Here is a 13,544-nt window from a genome sequence, read left to right as displayed (position 1 = left end):
TTGTTCTTTGGACCATGAATGAAGCGTTTATTTAAGATATATTGTTGCCGAATTGGCAGAATTGTTTAAAACTGATTCAATTTTAAGATCTCTCGGGCATATGTATTAAAGGAATTTGTTTTAAGATCTGTGATGCCATAAATTATATTCAGTATATGCTGAATCAGCATGAAGAAGCTTGATGCAAATTATAATACACATGCTATTTCTTTCTTCTAAGGTCCCTAAGGCCTGTTTTCTCAATGTCTTCACATTATGAATTTGTCGCAAAGTATGCATGGAAAACTTTGCACTTTCCCATGCAATTTGCTATTTTTAAATAACATTTAGTTCCGGCAAAATACAAATCGGAAAACTGTGTTCGACATCAAAGATTTTTAAAGCTTAAGATAACAGGTATTCAAAAATTAATTTGACTGCTAGTTAAAACGGTGTAACACAAATCTAAAAGCGGTGTTTCTTATATTCGCTTTTACAATGCGATTTTCTTGATATAATGCATTGCTTTAGGTAATATTTTATATATCAATCTTTCTTTAACTTTTTATTTTATTTATGTCCCTTGCATGCTTTGTGTTTTACTGCTCACTCTATTTATTTCACACCATTTTTTTCGCTTTTTCATTTATTTTCTTCCACTCTTACACAAAAACTAAACAATTATATCTACACTCATTACATGCATTTATGAGAATCACATAGAAAGGCGACAACTTAGTAAAGAAGACCGTTTTCATCGTTTTTTTTTTTTTTTTACCAACTCGACTTTTTTTTTATTTTAAAATAACGGCATTCTTTTAGTAATGTTTACATTTTCTTTTAGGGGTATCTTATTACGGGATATAGTATCATATTTGTGTATACCTATCATCCAAGACCTTTTATAAACGCTTAACTGGCTGCAAAAGCAGCAGCAGCCACGACAATTTCAATAGACCCTAGAAACAAACTTAACTGTAAATTTGCGCCTTATAAATTGTGCGTACAAAAGGCTATGCAGATTTCTTAATTGCTTCGGTAGGTAAAAGGCAAACATATGTTTGAATAATAATTTGAGCTGCTTTGATTCAAACTCGATTCGTTTCACAATTGAATACACGACGTACATTCATTAATTCTCCAACTGAACGCCGAGTAGGAGGGAGAAAGGGAGAGGGTGGAGAAGGGGCGTACGGAGATAGGCCGTACGTAAGTAAGAGAAGCCTTCATAAACACTCCGAGAATCGTCTGTGTCTGCCCTTCTCCTTCTCACTCTCCCACACGATTTGTCTTTCTCTCTCTCGCTCGCTCTCTCGTAAAATGTGATAATAGTATTCAAACAATTAAACAATTTTCGCAAAATGTTGAAACAACCAAAAGAGGCAGCCGGCGGGGAAATGGGCGGGGATGGGCGCACGCGGCAGGCAGATAGCAAAACGTTTATATGTTCTCATTATAATAAAACAAAATCGCGCGCTACACGTACTTATTGTCAGGCAATAACAGCAACAACACAAACACAATAATAACAAAAACAAAAACAAAGACAAAAAAAGATTAATTACAAAAGAAAAGTAACGAGGCAAAGTTTACCCGTTGAATCGACTTCCAGCTGGCGGCGCGGCGGTGGCGGGAGGCAATCGACTTGACTTTCAGCACAATTGCAGGAACGTAGACGAGGTGGCGGCGGCTGAGGCGGCGGCGGCGGCTGCGGCGATGGCAATGGCAATGTTGACGGCAACGGAGCTGGAGACGGGTTGAAATTGGCGGCGGCCCAGGCAGAATCGAAAATTAATTATGCTTGACATGTTGCCGGACCGAGGAGCAGCAGCAGCAGCGGTGGCAGCAGCAGCAGCAACGGGCGGAGATGTTGGTGGATGAGGTGCTGCTGGAGGCGGAGTCGTTGTCTACTAGTTGTTGCTCTTTTCTGTTGTTATTGTTGTCGATATGAATCGCATTTTTCAATTGCTTTGTGCGGCTGCTCAACGGCTCAACGTGTGTCTGTCCGGTGTCTGTTTGGCCTCTTATTTCAATTTGTTTGCTTCTTAAGGCGCAACAACAACAACAACGGCAACGAGAAGAAGTACATCAGCGGGCAGCACTCAAAATACACGCAACGTGCACGCTTTTCATTTCAATTTTTCCGATTTTCCTTTTTGGCAAAATAATTAATTGCTTTCGCGCCACGTGCCACACACACTCACACACACACAGACGCACACAGAGACGCGCGCGCACACTCAAAAGTCACAGCGCTTTATTTCCGCAGGATGTGTAAAATTACAGATTACGCATACGCCACGTTGTTCCGCAGCTCAGCTTAGCTTTGGCTTAGCCGCACGCCAGCTAGTTGATTGTCTATTATTTTGAATGGGTTTGTTTATTGTTCTTGCCTTAATTCAAATTGCAAATGCAAATTCAAATGCAATTTATGTAAAACGCAACGCCAGCCGCAGCGCATATGCAATTGCCAATTGCGCGCCAATTTGTTCTTATGTTTATTTTCCTTTCATCGAGTACCTTAAGGCGTATTTCAAAACATTTCGTTTATATTCATATTTAAATGCTTTTATACTTTTATTCAATATATTTGTTGTTGTTTCACACACAAAAATCGCGCGATAACAAAGCTTAGATCAAGCTGTTGCAGGCAGCGCGGGGGGTTCTGAGTTCTCTCTCTCTCTATATATATACATATATATTATATATATAAATAAATGATTTACGAGCTTTGTAATTATGCTGTTTTTTTAGTATAATTAATTTTTATATATTTTTTTTTGTGTAATAAATTTTTGTTTTCTCAAACGATCAGCGACATGCGACGTAGAAACGCGCGCGCGAATTTTTCCCAACAACTTGACAAACTTTTCCTGGCTGCGAACAGGCAATTTTCTTAGCTCAGTTCCACTCGGCTCAGCGCTTTTCCGCAACTCTCTGACCGTTCGCCGGCGCTGTTAAACGAGAACTGAACGGCCCAGCGCCGTCCGAATCGCAGGCAACGAATGCCGCGACTCGGAGAGCCGCAGCTGTCATACACGAACCGAGAGCAGCGACACGAGCCCCGAAAAACGAGTCGGACACGAAGTCCGGCCCCTGTTGTTGTTGCCCATGTTGCTGTTGTTGTTAACAGCAACAGACGCTGCGGATTGGTTTTCCTTCTGTTTGGGGGGCTCGAACCGTTAACCAGTGCTCAGCAATTGGTTTGGGGTCAAGTTGAACTGAGGATGCCATAGAAACAACGAGTGTTGGCCATAATGTGCCTCCATTCCCTTAGGCATGTCTAGTTTTTGCTAAGTGCTATATTTTGTATTATAAAGTACATCATTTGAGTTTATTCCTTATATGATTCAATAGATGATTTAAAGTAGTTGTGGAAATATTTATTATTTTTCTATTTCTGTTCAATCTATCCTTAGACAAGATAAACAACTTCAATCATTAACGTTATCTACATTATTTAATTAATTGTCATGTGATGTAAATATATTACTTATTCTTCCTTTATCTCTGTCAAGTTTTTAATTCCAATCGAAAACCAATTTAAAATTAACTATAGTTACTTAACCCTTAAAAGTCCCATATAATCCCTTTATTGTTGTCAGCTTGCACTTGAAATATTCTTACAAAATCTTGATTTATTTAATTAAATAAACCCTGATAATAATTTATTTAATATGTGCCCCTTTTTCAATTGCATTTTGGCATTATTTTACCCAGACTAAACATGCTTTAACTCGCCATCGACATACCTTTCAAAAATATAATATTTTGTTTAAAATTAAATTGCTGTTCTTTGGTTATTTAAGCCCATCCCAAGTGGCTAGTATTTGTTTTCCTGTTTCGTGGCTTAAATTTTGGTTGCTGCTCGAATTGCCCGATATTTTTCAGCAATTGAAATATAATTTTCAACGATTGTGCGCATTCCGCAGCGTGCAAATAAACACCTTGTTAACAGGTGCTGAGGCACAGGTGAATGGCTCATTTAACCGCCCTTGCCTTGCCCTCCGTCCCCGTCTCCGTTCCCGTTCCCGTCCTTAAACAAACCGAGCTAATAATGTTATCTCAATTCTCAATTACATGCGCTTCTCAGAATTCTGCGCTGCAAATTAGAATTTGTCAACTGGCATTTTAATATGCCACGAACATTGTTGTCTTTGCTCCAAAAGGAAATACCATAGGAAATACCTAACCAAAAAATAATCATTCGGCGCATCTGTGGAGATAACTGCGGCACTTTTATGAATGGAACGCAAAATATGTAAAGGCAATTGAAGTTTAGCTATCTATAAAGCAAACTTCATTCGTTATGCTCACAGATAAGATTCAGGTGTCAGAAAGTGTGTCACGTGAAGTATGTTAGTTTAACATGCACATGACATTCACTTATAATTCCCAAATGGTTTAAGCATGCCTAGTTCCTTACAAGCCAAATAGACTTGCATTATTAAACTTGTTCTGTTCTCCTCTCTTACAGATCCCCGGAGAAAGGAGATTTAGTAGCTGGTAAGTGAATAATTAGTAAAATAAAGACTGTAAACAGCTGTGTTAAGACCAAGGAAAATGTTCCTGTGACTTTTCCCGAATGACTTGGACCAAACAAATTGTAAATGCCATTTACAAGTCGCATAACATTTGGAATCATGCATTAACTTAAAGCAACAGCACATGCATTACAATCACAACGACAACAACAGCAACAACAACTGTATTTACAGTTAAATACAGCAACTAGCACTTAGCCGCACTTGTTCAAAAGCCACAAATCTTTTATGGCATTTGTTTCAAATGCGATAATAACACTTAAGTTGCTAAATTGTTGGCTTAAACGCAAATTAAAGACAACTTTTGACTGAGCTAGTGGCAAGGAGTGCTGTTGCCAGAGGAGAGCGGAGGGGGTGGGGGGAGGCGGGGGGTAGGCAGGTGTTTGGCCTGGGCATAATTTATACTTAGCCAAACGCCAAATCAAATTGGCGAGCATTTGACATTTATGCTGAGAGCTGAGACTTGAGACTTGAGAGCTGCAGCTGAAGCTGAGGAAAAGCGTCGTCAACGTAATCAAATGCCATGGAAAATGCAGTCACATGGAAGGTATGGGTAGAGGTAGGGGTAGGGGGTGGGGGACAGGCAGCAAGAGATGATTTATGCACTCATTGTATAAGATTAGGTAGACATAGGCATAGACCCAGGCCAGACCAGGCCAGACTTCGGTGCATGGAAAACTTTGGTTGCAGTTATCACGAATGCAGTTGCCAGTTGCCGGTTGCCAGCTGCCAGTTGGCTTTTGGTTTTCCCAGGCGCACATTTTGTCACAAGAGGTTGCCATTATTTATGAGACTACCAAAAGAGAACTTGCAGCCAGCCAACAATTTGCAAATGCCTCGCATGCAACCGCATGCTTGTGGTTTGGTTCGGCATCATGTGGCAAGCCCTGACGCAGTCTATGATTTACTTTTGAAAATTCAATAATTGCGCTTCATTAAATTACTTGTATTTGTATAGAGTTCATTTTGCTATCTGTTTTAGCTGTGTGTGTGTGTTATTGTAAACAATTTTAAAAGCAATTTGGCATAAACGTCATTGGCAGCCCGTAGCCGGGCCGGCCATAAAGGGGGGCGTTTCGCTGCCTCGACCGGGCGAGCCACAATTTTCCACGCCACTTGAGCGTAATTAGCCGTTGAGCTTCTAAGCGCTATGCAAATAGCACAAGTAGTACGCCAACCTCAACCCCCTAACCCCCATCCCAACCCCTATCCCTATTCCTTGCTTGGTTTGGGTTTGTCGTGATTGCGTCTTTTATGGCGGAGCCAGCGCTCTCCAATCTTCTGACTCTTGGGGTCTATATATAAAACAGTTTGGGCAACGCATCGATGCTATTTTCATAATTGTAAATATTTGCAATTTGCCATTATTTGCCGTGGCTTAACTTTGTATCTGCCAGAGGTGTGTGTGCTTAGCAATTTGTGTTGTCTGCTTGCGTTTTATATTTTATATTTTTAGCTGCGGCCGGCCTCAGGTGAGGCTCGAGCCTAATCTAAAGTCAAATAGGCACAAAACACCCACTAAATACAAATACGACGGATAGTTCTTGCGGCTCCAAGTGCGTAGCTCTTGGGCATTTTCCATAAGGTCGCCGCCGCAGACAGAGCAGAAAAAAAAAGAAAAGAATTTAAGAAACCTGCAAACAAGCTGCTCAAATTTCTAATGGCCATTGGCAAAGTTCATTTGCCTGCAGTTGCAAAAAAACAAAAAATAAGTACAAAATACAAAAGAGACTGCAGTAAACGATACCATTATTAGATTGGAGCGGAGCACTTGTCCCAACAAAGGCAACCGCTAGCTACTCCCAGCTCGGCTAACTGGCTAAGTAGCCACTGCTGCGTCTGCCTGTCAGACGGAGATCAAAGCGCCTGTTGTTTACACAGGCGGCAAAAGTCTCATGCTGTAATTACATAGATGTATGTACGACAACAACAACAACAACAACAATGACAAACACAACAATAGTCACAGCTAATAGCTACATGTAACAACAGACTTGCAACTGGCTGTCAACTTGGCTAATTGAAACTGGACACATGCTGAGACGCAGACAGAGGAGGCTGCTGGGCAACTGGAGAGAGAGGAGCAGACTGAAGGAGTGAAAGAGAGAGGGTGGAGTATGGGCGTGGCTGTGGAAGTAAACAACACATGATTGTTAGCACAATAGCCACAATAAGCCAAGCCACCCACCGTGCGTATGAGCAATATGCTACAGTTTGACAGCCACTGACTCGCAAACTGTGACTGTGCCATACAATTTTGCATGCGATGCTGTTTATTTTTATTTATTTTTTGTTTTCATTGAACATATTTTGCTTTTGCTTTCGCGAAGTCGCGAATCTGCCTTAATTGAGTGCCTAATTAAAAGGCATTGAATTACACGCGACCCCAAACATTGGCCATGGCAATTAAATCGAACAAGCGACGCATTTTCAGGCTTCTCGTTGTTGCTGTTGTTGTTGTTGTTGTTGTTGCTTTTCTGTTTTCTTCATTTCGTGCCGTTGTCGATGCAATGTTGCTGATTATTTCGGAAATGCCAATCAGATGAAAGGCCCACAGAACGTTGTACATACAGCATGCGCAATCGCAATCGCAACTCGATTTGCCCTGCGCCCGTCCGGTGCCCCTATCCCAGGCCACAGTTGCCGCCATCTGCGTTGATTACAGGCAGTCTGCACGGAGTCTGCGTCGGTGAGTCGTCGACTAAGCTCTGACGCGCTGCAAATGTTCATGTTGAAAGCGATCAAAGTACAAGTTTGCCCAATTATTTTTTGTTGTCCTTGCCGCTTGCTGCTATCCCCAAATCATCATCATTGGCAACATTGAAAGTTGCTGACAGACACAAGCGAAATTCAGGTTTCAATTTAGCGTTGCTTTGGCCAACAATTTGTTTATATGTACATGTTTCTATTACATTAGTAAACTTATGTTTAGTTAAAAATACAACAATTCTTGAAGCTAATAGTCTAGATTTATAACTACAATTAGTAAATATGTTCTAGTTCAACAGTCGTTGCTTAGTTTAGGCTGATCTTCAGCTATGACCAAAGGCTCTGGCATAGTTTAACCAGCATTCCCTAATTTCATTGCTGCATGCAATACAGTTGATTGCAATAGCGATACGTCGTATTATCGCTGCGCACAATGCTGATCCCAGCTCCATAGTAAGCTAAAAAAGAGAAGAAAGATCAAGGGAATTAAAATGACTGTAGTAAAATATTGACAACAATTTGTGTACACATACGTATAACGTAGGCAGATCCATCTGCAGGTCCAACCACCTGTAGCGCAATCAGTATTATGTCTATAAGCTGGCCCAGAAACATGCCGCCCAGCGTACACAGTTTGAGCAGTCCTATGCCTGGGTAGCCCAAATAGAAACGATCCACACCGAACATGCCCAGGAACACCGAAAGCAATAAGGTCGTGTCCAAATGATAGCCATTTCTGCATTAAAAAAAAACAAATCAAACTTTAGCCGGCAACCAATTGGGAGGTGTTACACACTTACGTCCATTTGCAGGGCATCTCCCGCGTGAAGGTGGAGTTGCCCGTTTCGGTGCAGTTGATCTCATTGGCCGCTATGCACCAGACGCGCGCTCGATTCTGTTTGGTGCAGCCGCGCAGCTGCTGTGTCTTGGCATCTATGTGATTCTTGGCGGGATCGGGGCACATAAATTGGCCCATTAGCAGCTCGCTGCAGTCCACAGTGACGGGTTCTGTTTCTGCCGCACTGAAGAGCAGCAGCAGCGACACTATGCACCACAACATTCTCAATTGTATTACTTATATTTATTGTCTTGTAATGTTTAAGCAACTATGCTTAAAATTTGGCATAGAACTATTGTTTTGTTTGTGTTCGCTCTTCTTCTTGTTTTTACGTTGCGGCGGTCGGTCGATAAGTACAGTGTTGCAAAAGGACAGACTGGCAGTCTATATACATTTTCAACAGATGGCGCTAGCACAAAATGCGCCAAAATAACTTGTGAAATAAAAGAGTGAAAGAAAAACGAATTTGTTCATTGAAACAGACCGGCCTGTTTATTAAATATATATTTCTTGCAATTTAACAGCACGCGCACCTCCTTGGCCTGCTCCGACTTGAGCTGCTCCAGCGTCGCACTCGATATACCATCACGGAACACAATGCACACCTTGGAAGTCTGTCCAAATGTGCGCTCTATGCAGCCCGTTTCGCCCGTGGACAGCTGCACCCGCTTGCCCACGTACATGTCGCGATTGGCCTCCTTCTTGAAGAGATTCTGTACAATGATTTCGCTGTCGCTGACCACGCGTTGCACATGGCCCTGTTTCTCCTTGCGCTTGTATACGCGCAGCCGGGGCAGCTCCTCGCTCTGATAGTTGACGCTGTGCGTCTGCCAGGCGATGCGGCCCCAGAATGCCAGGCGGCAGCTGCTGCTCTGCACATCCATGTCCAGCTTGGAGGCAATCAGCGTGCTGCCCAAAGTCGTCAGCACAGGATTTTCGAACTGCAGCAGAGCAAAGCAACAATCGCTGGAGGTTGACTCCGACGGCAGCAGCTGCTCCACGTACGCGTATTCCCTGCTGCAGTCAAAGTCCGGGCAGGCGGCCTCGTCCCGGAACAGCGTGAGGCTGGCCATGACCGTGTCGTGGCCCACGCTGATGTGCAGTTTGCTCCTCGAGCGGATCGCCTGCTTGTAGTAGCGTATTGGCTGGACTCTCACGCACACCGCATAAACGGATCTCAGATAGCCCGGCTGGGCAATGATGCCGCGCTCCATTAGCTTGGCATTGAACTGGGTCACACAGAGCCCGATGCGATCGCCTGCCCGGGCGTTCTGAACCGGCTGCCTGAACATTTGAATGGACTTGACCTTGCGCCGTTCGCCCAGCAGCGGCAGCTCCACATTCTCGTTGACGGCGACGTGTCCCTGGAGCAGCGTGCCCGTGCAGACGGTGCCCTGGCCCCTGATGGCGAAGCAATGGTCCACATACATGAGCAGCGGTGCATCCAGTTGTCGCTGCGGCATCTGGTAAGCGGCGCTCAGGCCGGCACGCAGCTCCTCGATGTTTGTGCCCTCCAGCGCGGACACGCTGTAGATGGGCACCTGGTCGCCGAAGGCTGTGCCCGCCAGCGTCTTGCGCAGCCGGCTGCGCAGCTTCTCCAGCTTGGCTGCGCGCTGTTCCGGCGGCAGCGCGTCGATCTTGTTGATGACCACCAGCAGCTTCTTGTCCAGCAGCTCGCCAATGACCAGGCACTCCGCCGTCTGCGTTTGCAGGCCCTTCTGTGCATCCACCACGAGCAGCATCAGGTCGATGATCTGTGCGCCTGCAAACATGAGATGTTTCAGCTCTACTCTCGCGCCGGCAGCTGCTCACCACCCACCTCCAATGATGGTGCGTATGAGGGATGCATGTCCTGGACAGTCCACGAATGTGAACTGCATTTGCTTGCCATCGTTCAGCTCAGCGGGGGATTCCAACACAAGTGCACTAAAGCCCAAATCGAGTGTAATTCCACGTTCCACGGACTGCGGATTCTTGTCAAAGGCCGCCGTGCTGGATATGGAGCTCAAGGCACGCGCCAATGTTGTTTTGCCGCTGTCCACGTGCCCCAGGATCCCAACATTGAAGTTTGTTGCCATTGTTTACAAATAACAAAGGTATGTCCCATACACGTCACAATCGTTTGATAACACACACAAGGTTACATCGGTTTCATGCAAGTCGACTCGTGTCTGGTCCAGCGCTCAAGTATCGATAGATTATGTTTGCGGCGCGCTACACGAAATTAACGCCAGATGGCGTGTGCAGTGCAACGGTAAATAATATTGTGAATATGTTTATTTAATAACAAACTAATGCATGTAAAATATGCTAAATAGGTCGAACATAAAAATGGATAAGGAAATTAATTAAGGTAAACAAGTGCAATTTGTTAATTGGCAACAGCGCAACCTACCTCAGTGATATATTAATACAAGTGTGTGCATGCATGAGTTAATATTCTGAACCATTTTGAGCAGAAAGCTCCGATTTATACATTGAGTAGACTTTATCGCACTCAACTCCATTAATGATGCGTATCAGAGAGAGAGAGAGTCTTTTATGGCAGAGCACAGGAGAGCCAAAAGAACTGCAATTTTGCATATAAGTTGAATTCACTTCGCCGCGACTTCAGTTCTGATCGACAGCTGCTGCCGAGCGCTTGCACTTAAAAGACTTGTTTTAAGTAAATTCTAAAAATGTCATCAAAAAGCAATATACCTAAAACAGTGAATACCGATCTGCAAAAGGAACGAGACGGGGCCAGTTTCGGCAGCGAAGAATTCGCGATCTGGTGGGCTGGCGGGGCAGAGAAACTTAAGTTCAATAGAAGCGTCAGTAAGTTATGGTTCTATTTTCTATTACGGGACTTGCCCAAATCGGAAGCAAAAACATGTTAAATTCAATCCCAGTCGAGTCTAATTGCAATGGCTTTAAGTACAATCGGGTATGATTTGAAGATAATCTTGCTTTGTGTACGAAGCAGGATACTGAGAATACTTAATATATGTATATTCAAATATTGGGCTACATAGATCTTGAAACTCTTTAAACCCGTAGTATGATCGAAAACTAATTTTTTGCCATTATCCATGCTCGTAAACGTTGACTTTGCATAAATCAAATAAGTTTTGAACTTGAACCATTTTCCCATATACATGCATACATATCTTTAGACTATCTCTCTCTTCATTAGTTTTTACAGTTATAGTAATATAATGAAATTTTCTCTTGCACAGGAGAGTATATGTACACGGATTTCGACTATGATGACTACGCTCAAATGTTTTACATGTCGCATGAGGATATTTGTGAATTCGCCGTCAAATGCAGCATCAACGTGGCGAAAAAGCTGCGCCAGCTGCAAGCAGACCGAAATCCCGGCGGCAACGAATATTGGCCGTGAGTTAATGTTGAATTAGTTATAATTTCCCTTTTAATATATTGCGATATGTTGTAGCACTCTCTTTGAGGACCCGGAAATATGGGGCCTGCACCTGGCGGGCAATCCTTTCCACGTGATGTTCATTGTCGTGCTGCGTGCCTTAAAGACTCAGTGCACACCCGATCAGTACGAGGAGTTTGGCAAACGGGTGGAACGCTTCGAAGTAGCCGCCGCCTATGCCCAGACGGAGCTGGGTCACAGCAGCCATTTGCGTGGCCTGGAGACACGCGCCGACTACGATCGAGCCACGGATGAGTTTGTGCTGAATACGCCCACCATTTCATCCTACAAGTGGTGGCCCGGCGGCTGTGAGAACAATTTAAAGCCGGTTATTATGTTGGTTAATCTTCCTGATTTCCTGATTTCCTTGCAGTGGGTCATTGTTGCAACTATGCAATGGTCATGGCGCAACTGTATATTGATGGCGAGCTCAAGGGACTTCACCTGTTCTACGTGCAGGTGCGCGAGGAGGGCACACACGAGCCCAGGCCAGGCATTCACGTTGGCGAGCTGGGCAAGAAGATGGGCTTCCTGGGCGTCAACAATGGCTTCTTGGGCATGAAGAATGTGCGCATCCCACGCACGCGTATGCTAATGCGCCACGCCCAGGTGCATCGCGATGGCACCTACGTAAAGAGCCCGGTGGATGCTCTCACCTACTTTTCAATGCTTGCCACACGTTGCATTGTGGCACGCAACACTACCTTGTCGCTGGCCACAGCGGCCACCATTGCAACTCGATTCTCGGCGGTGCGTCGACAAAGTCCCATCGATCCCAGGTACATTCTATGCCTAATCCACTCACATGTATAACTGAGGAAACTCCTGTCTTGCAGATTGCCCGAGCCCCAGATCATAGATCACGTTACGCAGCAGCTGAAAGTGTTCCCGGAAATAGCCACTAGCTTGGCCCTTCGCCTGGCCTACGACTACCTCTGGGATCTGTTCAATGTGACCTCCAGCGACATAGATCAGGGCAAATACGAGCGTCTGCCCGAGCTGCACGCACTCTCGTGTGCCTTGAAGGTTATGAGCTCAAACGACTCCGCCGCGGGCATTGAGCAACTGCGTCTGGCCTGCGGTGGTCTTGGCTACCTTGCCTCATCCAATTTGGGCCACCTTTATGCGAATACAGTTGCCGCGTGCACCTATGAGGGTGAAAATACGGTGCTCCTGCTCCAAGTTAGTCACTTTCTGCTGAAATCCTGGCGAGCGGCAGAAAGCGGCGCTCCTTTGGCACCCACCGTCAGCTACTTGGCTGGCATGCAGCAGAATCCCGAATTCAAAGTCTGGACAGGCAGCTGGGAGAATATGGTGGATGCGATGGAGCTGGCTGCCGCCAAGTGAGTTGTGGGAGCGATTGCCTAATCTTCTATATAAACTTGTATTTTATTGTATTCATTAGCAAAACGCGTCTGGCCCTAAAAAGTCTATCCAACCGCATGGACAAGGGCGAATCTGAGAGGGTAGCCGCCAGTCACACGGGCATTGAGCTCACCCAGGCAGCTGAGGTACCGTTCAATTAAATCTTGGCAATCTCACTGAATTATTTATAACATTTTTGTTTAGTTTCATGCACGCGCTTTTGTATTCCACAATTTCCTGACCGAGGTAACTGGTCCAAAGTCCAAGACACGCTCCTCCGCACTGAACCGCGTGCTGGAGCAACTGCTGGAGCTGTACCTGGTCAATGTTACACTTAAGCACATGAGCGACATTATCAGAGTGAGTTTTCCTTGCTCCCTACGAATTTGGCTTCATTTCCATTTGTTTTTCAGGTTGCCAGCTTGACGGATGTCCATCTGGGCCAGCTGCAGGCACGACTGGAGGCGGCGCTGACCAAGTTGCGACCCGATGCGGTGGCCATTGTGGATGGATTCGATTTTAGCGATGAGCAATTGAATTCCACTTTGGGCTTCTTTGATGGCAATGTCCTTGAGCGAGTCTTCGATGCGGCCTTGAAGTCGCCCATGAACCGAAAATCGGTTCCAAAAAGCTTTCACGAGCATTTGGGTCCATTTATGAAATCAAACATCTAATTTTTTAAACT

General features: G+C 44.7%; 4 protein-coding genes and 1 long non-coding RNA gene across 5 annotated transcripts in view; 1 reads left to right on the top strand and 4 right to left on the bottom strand.

Moving 5' to 3' along the window:
- The window catches only part of cv-2 (crossveinless 2), a 30,224-nt gene extending 27,309 nt beyond the window's left edge, over nucleotides 1-2,915 (bottom strand). The window contains exon 1 of the mRNA XM_064687317.1: nucleotides 1,573-2,915. The gene's annotated coding sequence lies outside the window, so the exon portion shown is untranslated. The remainder of the gene's footprint in view (nucleotides 1-1,572) is intronic.
- Nucleotides 2,916-7,378: 4,463 nt separating this feature from the next.
- On the bottom strand, nucleotides 7,379-8,384 carry bisc (biscotti). The gene is made up of 3 exons (XM_064686781.1): nucleotides 8,033-8,384; nucleotides 7,766-7,968; nucleotides 7,379-7,690 (listed from the first exon to the last, which is right to left on the bottom strand). Exons 1-3 carry the CDS (start codon nucleotides 8,290-8,292, stop codon nucleotides 7,605-7,607), a joined length of 549 nt encoding a protein of 182 aa, XP_064542851.1. The 5' UTR covers nucleotides 8,293-8,384; the 3' UTR covers nucleotides 7,379-7,604.
- Nucleotides 8,385-8,535: 151 nt separating this feature from the next.
- eEFSec (eukaryotic translation elongation factor, selenocysteine-specific) lies at nucleotides 8,536-10,179 on the bottom strand. Its single transcript, XM_064686780.1, has 2 exons — nucleotides 9,890-10,179; nucleotides 8,536-9,832 (listed from the first exon to the last, which is right to left on the bottom strand). Exons 1-2 carry the CDS (start codon nucleotides 10,146-10,148, stop codon nucleotides 8,541-8,543), a joined length of 1,551 nt encoding a protein of 516 aa, XP_064542850.1. The 5' UTR covers nucleotides 10,149-10,179; the 3' UTR covers nucleotides 8,536-8,540.
- A 540-nt stretch (nucleotides 10,180-10,719) lies between these two features.
- On the top strand, nucleotides 10,720-13,533 carry LOC135431567 (probable peroxisomal acyl-coenzyme A oxidase 1). The gene is made up of 8 exons (XM_064686779.1): nucleotides 10,720-10,887; nucleotides 11,289-11,451; nucleotides 11,510-11,802; nucleotides 11,868-12,273; nucleotides 12,331-12,837; nucleotides 12,900-13,005; nucleotides 13,064-13,219; nucleotides 13,273-13,533. The coding sequence occupies exons 1-8, from the start codon at nucleotides 10,749-10,751 to the stop codon at nucleotides 13,531-13,533; spliced, it is 2,031 nt and encodes a 676-aa protein (XP_064542849.1). The 5' UTR covers nucleotides 10,720-10,748.
- On the bottom strand, nucleotides 13,017-13,380 carry LOC135431570 (uncharacterized). Its single transcript, XR_010436796.1, has 2 exons — nucleotides 13,242-13,380; nucleotides 13,017-13,177 (listed from the first exon to the last, which is right to left on the bottom strand). It is a non-coding gene; the product is annotated as an uncharacterized LOC135431570 (long non-coding RNA).
- Nucleotides 13,534-13,544: the final 11 nt, after the last annotated feature.

Source organism: Drosophila montana, unplaced genomic scaffold (genome assembly GCF_035044405.1).
Source record: "Drosophila montana isolate Dmon_TW-CO22-7 unplaced genomic scaffold, ASM3504440v1 contig_3200_1, whole genome shotgun sequence".
Taxonomy (NCBI): Eukaryota; Metazoa; Arthropoda; class Insecta; order Diptera; family Drosophilidae; genus Drosophila; species Drosophila montana.
Note: the sequence above shows the minus strand (reverse complement) of the source record. Positions and strands in the feature narration are given on the sequence as shown.

Bases quoted from the DNA above. Each gene is read 5' to 3' on its own strand.
- LOC135431567 (XM_064686779.1), top strand. From the start codon at position 10,749: ATGTCATCAAAAAGCAATATACCTAAAACAGTGAATACCGATCTGCAA. The intron at 12,838-12,899 runs GTGAGTTGTGGG...TGTATTCATTAG, and splicing joins ATGGAGCTGGCTGCCGCCAA to CAAAACGCGTCTGGCCCTAA. The intron at 13,220-13,272 runs GTGAGTTTTCCT...TTTGTTTTTCAG, and splicing joins ACATGAGCGACATTATCAGA to GTTGCCAGCTTGACGGATGT.
- bisc (XM_064686781.1), bottom strand. From the start codon at position 8,292: ATGTTGTGGTGCATAGTGTCGCTGCTGCTGCTCTTCAGTGCGGCAGAA. The intron at 7,969-8,032 runs GTAAGTGTGTAA...TTTTTAATGCAG, and splicing joins GAGATGCCCTGCAAATGGAC to AAATGGCTATCATTTGGACA. The intron at 7,691-7,765 runs GTATGTGTACAC...TCTCTTTTTTAG, and splicing joins TGGATCTGCCTACGTTATAC to CTTACTATGGAGCTGGGATC.
- eEFSec (XM_064686780.1), bottom strand. From the start codon at position 10,148: ATGGCAACAAACTTCAATGTTGGGATCCTGGGGCACGTGGACAGCGGC. The intron at 9,833-9,889 runs GTGGGTGGTGAG...TCATGTTTGCAG, and splicing joins CATACGCACCATCATTGGAG to GCGCACAGATCATCGACCTG.